The 9,713-nt window shown below is 48.2% G+C and overlaps 1 protein-coding gene across 2 annotated transcripts; it reads right to left on the bottom strand.

The window, feature by feature from the left end:
• Window positions 1-333: 333 nt before the first annotated feature.
• Window positions 334-6,451, bottom strand: znf507 (zinc finger protein 507). Of its 2 annotated transcripts, none has more exons than XM_037246965.1 (10): window positions 6,303-6,451; window positions 4,739-5,313; window positions 4,206-4,637; window positions 3,776-4,123; window positions 3,203-3,614; window positions 2,929-3,049; window positions 2,755-2,863; window positions 1,913-2,017; window positions 1,708-1,842; window positions 334-1,622 (listed from the first exon to the last, which is right to left on the bottom strand). In XM_037246965.1, the coding sequence occupies exons 2-10, from the start codon at window positions 5,308-5,310 to the stop codon at window positions 1,271-1,273; spliced, it is 2,586 nt and encodes an 861-aa protein (XP_037102860.1). In that variant the 5' UTR covers window positions 5,311-5,313; window positions 6,303-6,451; the 3' UTR covers window positions 334-1,270. The 2 variants fall into 2 exon arrangements, with proteins under 2 accessions (XP_037102860.1, XP_037102861.1); XM_037246966.1 differs by having other exon boundaries at window positions 2,755-2,860.
• Between the last annotated feature and the right edge of the window lie 3,262 nt (window positions 6,452-9,713).

Here is a 9,713-nt window from a genome sequence, read left to right as displayed (position 1 = left end):
GTCGAAAAGCTGCCTTAAAAGAGCTTAGGAGTCAAGATTCTTGCCTCATTTCAGTCACTTCTTCCTGTTGACATTCTTTTAAGAGGTTTATGTGGACAACGTTATCCTACAAAGACACGAAAAGCATATCCTACTTGTACAGATGTCACATTTGAGTAATGGGATTACATTTACCTGTTTAAAAATACAACGTGTTTGTGGAAAGAAGCCCATATTGGATTTAGAAGACGCCGGTTCACGCAATGGCAAGAAAAACATGACGGGCATTAAATAACATGAGCAATAAGGTTAGGTTAAAAGTATATCATGTTAAAATGAACAATCACACAATGATGCTGTGGCAGGACACGTTTTATTGTCACCTGGGCGTTGGTGGACACAGCAGTTTTCTTTTTTAAGTTAGAAAGTCTTTAAAATAGTGAACAAAAAGATTACATATAAAAATAGAACATACATGTAAGGGGCCACTATATATGCATACACGCTAAAAAAAACAGTTGACACTGTTTGACATTTGTGTTTGTAGGCACCATTCCGGCCGGGAAAATTAAAAAGCAGATTTCCTTTGTTCAAGTCCCTTTTCCCCCATTCTGAAAATGAAACGTTAGCTGTTTTTAACTCGCGCGGCATACAAATTCACTCAAAAGAATCCACTTTTTCTTTTCAAAGTGTCGTGGAACAATCATGCGAACAAACTAACGGATAAATACGTGTGAACTCAAGCCGTGATCGAGTTTCTACACATTTTATTAAATAAACATTAAATATGACAGTAGCTGAATTGAAAAAAATAAAAATTAAAAAACCCAGCTGCCTTTCACCAGCATGGTTTTTGTTTGGATGAGGTATGAACTTGGACCAGCGCTCCATCACCACATGGCTGGAAATAGGTTTCGAGTCCTTTTTTCTGTTGTCTCCGCCAACGACATGAGGTGTGAATTTGGGGAGGGCCATATGAAAGGGACATGCGGCACTTTCTGTCTGACAGGGATGCTCATTTGACTAGTTTAGCAACTTTTGCTTTGCCCTGCCCTCCTGCTGCTGTATAGGAGTTGAAGTGACAAGCTTAGTTGAAATTAAAGGAGGGGGGGAAAAAAAAGAAACTACAGGAATATAATTGTGAATGTGATCCAAATTGTGCTTGGTTGGCCTTGGTGGACTGTACATTGGACTATTGCTCTGTGAAGCTGGTTGAGACGATTAACGGGATAAGCGCGACCATTGAGGTAAACGAGCGTGTGAAATATTCGAGTCAATTCCTGGAGGTCGTTCACTGTGCTGCCTGCGTGTGTGCGTGCGTGTGCGCGTCCTTATTATTGAGTATGATGCTGATGAGGTCACCTTCGTGCTCCTTCATGTGTTCCATCAGTCGATCCTTACTGGTCGACTCCAGGCCGCAGATACAGCAGCAGAAGAGCAGCACGCAGTACTCCACCCCGCCACCGCGCGGATGGGTAGGGACCGGGGCCATTGGGCTCCCTTGAGGAGTCGGGGGCGAGGGCTCAGAGCCGCTTTTGGGGAGCGCAGAGGGAGGTTCCGGAGAGGGCTCGGCCGGGACGTTGTTGCTGTCCTGCGAGGACGGTGTCAGAGACTCTAGTCCCGTAGACGACGGCACGGGAATTCTGAATAAAAACCAAATACATTTTGACATTTTTTCCCCCCAGTAGAGAGAAATCTCTTCTTGGTCGTATTGCACGGCACGCTTACCGGCCGCTCTGCGAGATGGCCTCGTTGATGGCCTTGTTGACCTGCTCGTAGTTGTAGTTCTGGTCCCCGGCGTGCTTCCACATGTGCGACTTGAGGGAGGGCGGGTGGCTGCACACGTAGCCGCAAAGCGAGCACCTGGCGGCCGGAAAAGGCGTTAGGAGGCGCACCGACCGGCGTTTGCCGGGGTCTGGTCCTCGGCTCTCACCTGTACTGCTCGAGGAGCTGCACGGCCTGCTGCTCCTGAGGGTGCCTCCTCATGTGACTCTTCAGGCTGTTCATGTTGGTGGTGGCAAAGTCGCAGTTGCAGCACCTGCACACGCCACAAAGAGTGTCAGCACCACTGTGCATATGCTGACTTCAAAACAAGGTATTTTTTGTCACATCAGCAAAATAAATATGTATATTATTGTCGGTATTTGCATTTCCAAGTCCATGTTTCACCTGTAACCCGTTTTAAATCTTTTTTTCTTTTCTTTTCAATCCATTCCTCCAATGTTGCTGTGGTGGGAAGAGTCAGTCAAATATTGTGAGCAAAATACTCCCTAATAGCCCAAAGCACACAAGTGCTTGAAAAGGAAGTTCAGGCTCTACCTGCAGAGTAGATAAAATGCTTCTAAACACATTCCTTTCTCCTGCTCTTGAACCTCTTCAAACTCCATTTTCACGCTCTTTGACAAAGGATAAACATTTTCAAGACACAAACACAACGAAAATACAGCCTTGTGCAGCTTGCTTTGTATTCAAGTGCCAACATTTGACCTTCCTGCAATAAAAGCAGGGAAAAGAGACAAGAGCTTTTGTGGCTCTCTACTGCCCCCCAGTGGACATAGGAAGAACAGCAAGGGGGCTGGGAGAAGATGCTCAACTTCATTTGCGTCAGCCAGCACGCATACAGAGAAAGTGCTATTTAAATAACCGATGAATAAGTTCCAAAAGCAAACTCGGCGGAACACCAGTTTACTTTAGTTGAATAACCGTTTCATTTGGTTTGTTTGTTGTTTGGGGGGTTTCCAAATCATTTGGGGTAAAAAGAACTGTTGGCCTTACCGGTAAGGTTTGTCCGAGTTGTGTATGCGTCTGTGGTTCCTGACGCCTACATATGTCGCGCTGGTGTAGTTGCACACGTCGCACTTGAACGTCTTCTGAAGGCCGCCTTCTGAAAGAAAAGAGAATGAGTCCATGAGCACATTGGCCGGTTCCATCGATGACGGCGCAGCTCACCTTCGTCCGGGTCGCGCTCAGCTTCCTCTGACGCGGCGGCCGTTTCATCCACGGCCGCCAGCGCTGATGCGTCGGCGCTGACCAAGCTGTGATGCTCCCGCTCGTGACTTCTCAACTGACTCTGAAGCGGCAAACACAAACGGGAAGCTGTCATCTCTCGTTTCGCACATCTTTAGCAGGTTGCATATGCTTGCACTGTCTGTTGCTTGAGCTCCACTCAAATCTTCACAGAAGTTCATTTCATCCTATTTTGGAATTTCCGCCGGCTGCTGACCTTGTAGTGGAAGGCGTGCGTGCAGGTCTTGCACTGGTACGTCCTGGTCTTGCAGTGGTGGATCATGTGCGTCTCCAGGTCCCGGCTGTCGGCGGCAATGTGCTCGCAGATGGGACACTGGTAGGGTTGCCTGTGGCGGTGCACGCGCAGGTGCTGCTTGATGTAGCCCTTGTTGCCGCTGCTGTAGCGACACAGGCGGCAGCGGTACGGCCGCTCGCTGCCGGCCACGTAGTCCACCATACTCCCGTCGGGAGGCCCGCCCGGGCACTCGGGGGCGGCGTTGGCGTTGTCCTGCAGCTCCTTGAGGATGTCCTCGTCCGAGGCGTTCTGGTCCGAACGCTCGCGGAGACGCTCGATGACGGTGAGCAGAGAAGAGCTGATGCCGGCGTTGGCGGCGGGGCCTTCGGGATTCCTGCACGTTTCAAATGGCACAAATGACTTATCGCTGCTAATTGGGTCATTTCTTGTCAAATCAACCAAGAAAAGTCTTTGAGATAGTTTCTTTTTGTGTTTTGAAGACAACTTCCTCCAAACTTGTAGGAGCAAATTCATCAAATTGCAGACTTTGCATACTTGCGTGGCTCCTCGTTCCCGCCCTGGCGATGCTCCGCCACGGACGAGGTCTCGAGTTTGAACTCGGGCGTCCTCGTGGGCAGGGCGACCAGGACTTCCGCGGCCAGCGAGTGAAGACGAAGCGATTCCGAGTGCGTCCTCTTGCGTCCGGCCGGCGGAACGTTCTCGTCCGGAGGGAAGTCTCCGCCTGGCGTGCGCACCCCCTCCACCTCTTCTTTGACCTCCAATAAACTTTGAGCGGCATCCGCTTCCTGGTCGAGCAGCAACGGCGCGGTGGCGATAACGGCGTCCTCGGCAGTGGGCAGGCGCTCGACGATCACGTTGATGTGTCCCGCGCTGTTAGGGTTGCTGTGGATGAAACACTGTCAGCCGACAGATTCCATCTTTTGCATGCGTGTGCCTTTAAAAGGCGGGGCCCGGTGGCTGTTACCTGTTGATGATCTTTTGCGCCGACGTCAGCAAGCTGTCGTCCGCAGACGGCGTCTCCGCCTCCGCGGCGACGTGCACCTCCAACTCAGATTCCTCGGGGCTCCGATCCTCGACAGCGAACTGGCCCTGCTCTTCTTTGGTGACGTGAGGCGGACTTGATTCGCCGTCCGGAAGTGGCACGCGCGGTTTGAAGGTGGCGGAGTCCGCCTCACAGCTGGCGGGCGCCGCTATCAGCGAGGTAGCTTCGTCCTCTTCGAAAACGGGGTAGGAGCAGTCGAGCAGTCCGGCGTGCTTCCAAGCGTGCGTCTTGAGCATGCGCTGTTGGCTGCACACGTAGCTGCAGATCAGGCAGCGGTACAGGCCGTACTCCTCGAAAACGTACCACTTCTTTTTCTGCGGCTGCCCCTGCTGTTGCTCGCCGTCGCACTGGCACGGACGAGCAGAGCAAACGTTAGTAACGTTTGGTAGCACAACTGGGAGAACTCCACTTTGGTCGTTTTGCAGGCGAGCGACTCCAAGTTAGGCAAGCTTACCTCCGAGCCCGCCGGGTCGGCGTCCCTCTGGGCGCCGTCTTGGCCCTCCTTGGCGTCCGCGCTGTTCTCCAGGTGCATCCCGACGTGCTCCTCCAGCTGCGCTTGGTCTCGGGAGCTGAAGCAGCACTCGGAGCACATGAGGATGAGGTCCTGGTTGTGTTCGTTGTGCTGCTTCAGGTGCTCCTTGAGCAGCGGAAGCGTGGGCGACAGATACGGACATAGGCTGCATTGGTAGCATGTTGCCGAGCGCTGGAGCTCACAAGGGCTGCTGCTGCTGCTGTTATTGTTGTTGAGGTCACCATGCTCGTGTTCCACACTCAGCTTCTTGTGAGGAGAGCCTCCTCCTCCTCCTCTCGGCTGGCCCCTCTTGTGTCCTGTCAGGGTGCAGCGGCGCTGGGGCCGCTTCTCCACAATTTTACTCAGCTTCTCGATGACCTGGATGAGCGAGTCGGTGTCCGCCTTGCGCTCGGGGGCGTCCGCGACGCGCCCCAGCTCATGGGGTTCGGACAAAGGCGCAGCCGAGGAAGAGGCGGCGGCGGCAGCGATGAGCACGGCAACGCTGTTGTCCTCCATGACCTAGCGCGAGACACGTGAAAGGTCAGCACCAACTGGAATCCACAAAGGTGCACGTGTCTTTACTGTAAAAGTGTGCATCAATGATTCAATTGCCTTCTTTTAATTGTTTTGGAGTTTTAGATGTCACAAAAGCAAGTCCATTTCATTTCGTAAGAGTTAAGGGTAATAGATACTTGAGCCATTTCTTGTTTGGTTTGGTGCGTTGAAATTGTGTCAATGGAGGAAAAGTGATTTGGACAGCTCTATTGATCTTGCAAAGTGGGAGAGTGGTGGTAGCGAGTGGCAGTTAGTGATCAAGAGTATTGTCTTGATAAGGACACACACACACACACACACACACACACACACACACACACACACACACACACACACACACACGCGCACACGCACGTGCTTTTGTTGACATTGTCATTTGAAGAAGAGATGACCACAAGGCTCCTTTCCTTCATCTTTCACCAATCCGTCACTTTCTCACTCCATATCGCCTTCCTCTTTTCAAGAATCAAGAGGGTTTTTTTCCCTCACCACTTCTGCTTTGCGGAGTGACTCACGCGTATGGAACACCCTTAGCCATTCATGGATTTAAGATCTGAAAGTTGCGCGTGGGAGTAAACGTTTAAAGACTCAATTTGGAGGACGTGAGGCCCGGGCAGCCTCCAGCGAGCACCTGTTCGTCCGCATCTAAAAATATGTCAATCCTTCTTTCCCATTTGTGGGTTTCAGATTCAAACACACATAAAACGTCGTGTAATCTAACAGTCCGTGACGCCCGCGGTAGTGTTTAGTGGCGAGAATGCGTGTTCGAGCCACAAAAGCAGCGACAAAGGTGAAATGTGAAGTTTGGCTACGCTAGCAACCGGCTAGCTGCGAGGCTAACCCAGCACACAAGCGTGGGAAAACCCGCCGGAAAGCCATGACTTTTCATCTCCGGCTAATGTGTAACCGAATCATGACTACACTTGGACTCGTAAATTGAGTTAAATACTCACCGGGTCACCGCCCTCTTTGTCCTCCAAACATGCAACTGCTCACGTTAGTTTTATTCACCAGTCATAAAAAATAGAAAAGTAGCCTCCGTTGCCCACATTGCAAAATGGCGAGGATGGGACCTGGGTCACGTGACTCAGAGTTTGTAGTCAGGTGACCAGAATTCGAGCTGCCGATTGGACGGGACTTCAGTACCTTCTTCACTTCAGTACCTTCAGAGACAGTTTGGAAAATACAAAGTCGTATTATTTTCAACGCCGTTTAACGGAGCAAACATATTCAATACTAAAATAAGAAAAACGGAGAACGTTTTGATATAATCAAAAGAATGAAATGTAATATTGTTGATTAAAAAGCTATTTCATGTGTAAAAACATTACAGTTGTCATGTTACTATTGAACAGTTCATTTCTAGGATTTTTAACGGTTCATTTAAAGACAAATCATGTAAATTGTTTGCCTAAATACAAACACAACACATGTCTATTCACAAATGATGCCAGCATATGCAAGTCCATCCACGTGATACGCCCACACATCATGCATGCATGCAACCAGCAGTTTGTCCCTCATGGACATCATCTAGCCATGTTTGGCGTCATGTAAACATAAGCGTTTACCGAGCGGGGTTGAATAAAGTTGGAATTTTCATTGTAGTTAGCCTTTATATTTTGCTAGTTCTTCATACTGGAGAGTGAGTTGCTCAGCAGAGTGGCCGTTGGGGGTTCAATACCCATGTCGAGGTATCCTTGAGCACCCTCAACCTGTTGCTCCTGATTCGGCCTTATCAGTTGGTAAATGAGGAAGTCAATGTGAAGCCCTTAACAGGAGAACAAGCGCTACCATTTGACCCATTCACATATCCGCGGTCAGTCCGTTCAAAGTGTTTTTCCTTCCTGCCGTCCACACATGATGGCTTTGTCTTCCATCTCCATCAGCGGGCTGGGGGCTATGAGTGCTCGCTCATCAGCGTCGCTCATCTCGACGCCGACCTCATCGGACGCCGGTGGGCGCCCGGCGTCCAACCTAGCTGATGGCTCATAAAGTTCCCGTGGCGCATTAGGGCCTGGCCCCGGGCGTGGAAAAAGATGGTGGCTGAAAGCAGGTTATTTCTGTTGCTGTATTAAAGTCATACTTCAGGGTAGCTTGCTCCAGACTAAATGACACAAAAAAGACTTTTACCCTTTTTACATTTGAAGATACTCTTCACACATTTTGGTGTGCGCGTGACATGGAGACACAGTGATAACAGTTAATCAATTTGACATGACTGACATCTGCCATTCTTATTAAATGACTGGAAATTAAACTCAAGAAAATAAGATAGGTGAGCAATTTTTTGTAAAAACCACTTTTAATTAGATATGCAAGTTGACTTTTCAAGATGATTTTATTTTTTTGCGCTGAAGCCCAATCATCATTTTATTTCCTATCACATTAGGTTCTTCTTAATTCACTATAACGTCTTCGCAATTGTGCTGCTGTTCCAACAGTGACCACCAGGCGCCAGTCATGGTCTGCTAGGCGACATTGCATTTCAAATACATTTTTGTTCAACTTGCATTGAGCTGGGTTTTTGCTCAGAACAAAATTCAGTGGATTTTGAAAAGCTCAATATGATTCGTATAAATCACTCGAATAAAATTAGGACTGAACATTTTTAAAGCATCAATACAAATTAAGCATTGATTCGTATTGTTAATTTTATTAATAAGTCCCTATTTTAATCAACAGATCAAATGCTTGAAAGTGATTTTTATTTTATGCAGAATTCAACTAAAACCAAGACAAATATTTATGTAGAAAGGCTTCTATTTAGCTTCTTTTCTGTAAAATGTAACTTTTTTTTCAAAATCGATCTTTTTTTTTTTTCAACCTTCTTACCTTCAAGCAATGGTTCCACAAACCTCCTGTAATATTTGATCAAGTGCATTTGTCGATTTTCTGTGTGGGTGCGTGCGCGCGCGCGCGTGGGGGGGGGGGGGGGGGGTAAGGGAGATGGATGGCATGTGTGCGTGCGTGTGGTGTCTGGTCTAATTGTAAAGTATTAGTTACATTACAGTGCAGCCGGTGTGATTAATGGAACTTATTTGGGAGGACGAGGTGGACTCTCGTGCTTCTCGTGCGCGCGTGTGCGCGCGTGCGCGTGTTGTGTTGAGGATAGTGACAAAAGCTGAAAATAGCAAATTGTTAATTTTGTGCGTAGGAAAGTGACAGCAATTTTTTTGTCTGTTGTTTTTAACGTTCACGTAATTGAGGGGTTGGCATTAGGAGACAAATGTAGAATAATAACCCACATTTTTAGAACCTTACTTTGAAACTCAGACGTTGGCTTGAACCCCAATTTGAAAAGCCTTGTTTGAAACCCTAACCCGAGTTTGAAAAGCCTTAACCCTCACTCCGGTTTGAAACCCAAACTCAAGTGAATCAATCAAGTGTAAAAAGAAGTGAAGCAGAGCTTCCGATAAAAACAAGTCCTTTTTTTTCTCTTCCGGTTTGTCAGCATAATCCTTCCCGAAAACATTGCAAAGCATAAGACGTGCACAGCTCCATTGCATTTTGATTTGTGCATATTTCAGGTTGAAAAGAGCTGATTGGCTAACAGTTTAAGGAAGGAGCAGCTAATTGGCTAACAGCGTGTGAGTGTGCTTGTGAGTATGCGCTAAATAAAAATGCATCAATTAATAATTAGTGGACAGATGGTTTAGCACATTTAATTGCTTACACCTTCTGTCTACTTGCATGCGTGTGTGCATGCGTGAGCCTCTTCACACTTCAACGGTCTTCCGGAAATAATCACAGCGTCTTGCTTTCGGAAGAGATTCATTCGATTACAAAGCTTGTTTTTTTTCCCTTGAATTATTTTACATGTGGATGAATGTAAACATACGATGTGAAGTATGTACCCGGCGTGCAGCCTCTTTGGCTGAGGTCCAAGCGGCGTGCAAGTCATTGGACGCCACCGTCGCCATCTGTCGACGCCTGCGCTTAACTGTACTTGCAAACGGACGCACTCCAAAGTCTATTTTTAGCCGCCGCCGCATCGTGTGCACGAGGTCAACCCTATTTTTTCTCGGTGTGAAAACTCAAACGTGATGAAAGCGGCAAAAACCAACAGAAAGTGATCTTTCGCAATCGCTTCACCATTATAGCAAACCATTTTCGGGCAGACTCGATTTGACGGTGACATTTTTGGAGACTTTGAAGTCATTGGACGGATGAACGAAGGCCTCCGATCTGGAAAAATCCAAAAGGGGACTTTTGTTGTGAGAAGGGAAGAAGAAAGACAGCCGGGTTAAACGCAAACAAATGTATGCCTCTGTCCTCGATAACCCTTCGTTGTCATCGCGTGTGCACGCGCAAGCGCACGCACGCGCACGCTTCACTATGATCTCCATGTCGACGGGGCCTTA

The sequence above is a fragment of the Syngnathus acus genome, chromosome 3 (assembly GCF_901709675.1).
Source record: "Syngnathus acus chromosome 3, fSynAcu1.2, whole genome shotgun sequence".
In the NCBI taxonomy this organism is placed as follows: domain Eukaryota; kingdom Metazoa; phylum Chordata; class Actinopteri; order Syngnathiformes; family Syngnathidae; genus Syngnathus; species Syngnathus acus.
The sequence above is the reverse complement of the archived record's forward strand: the minus strand, read 5'-3'. Positions and strand labels throughout refer to the sequence as shown.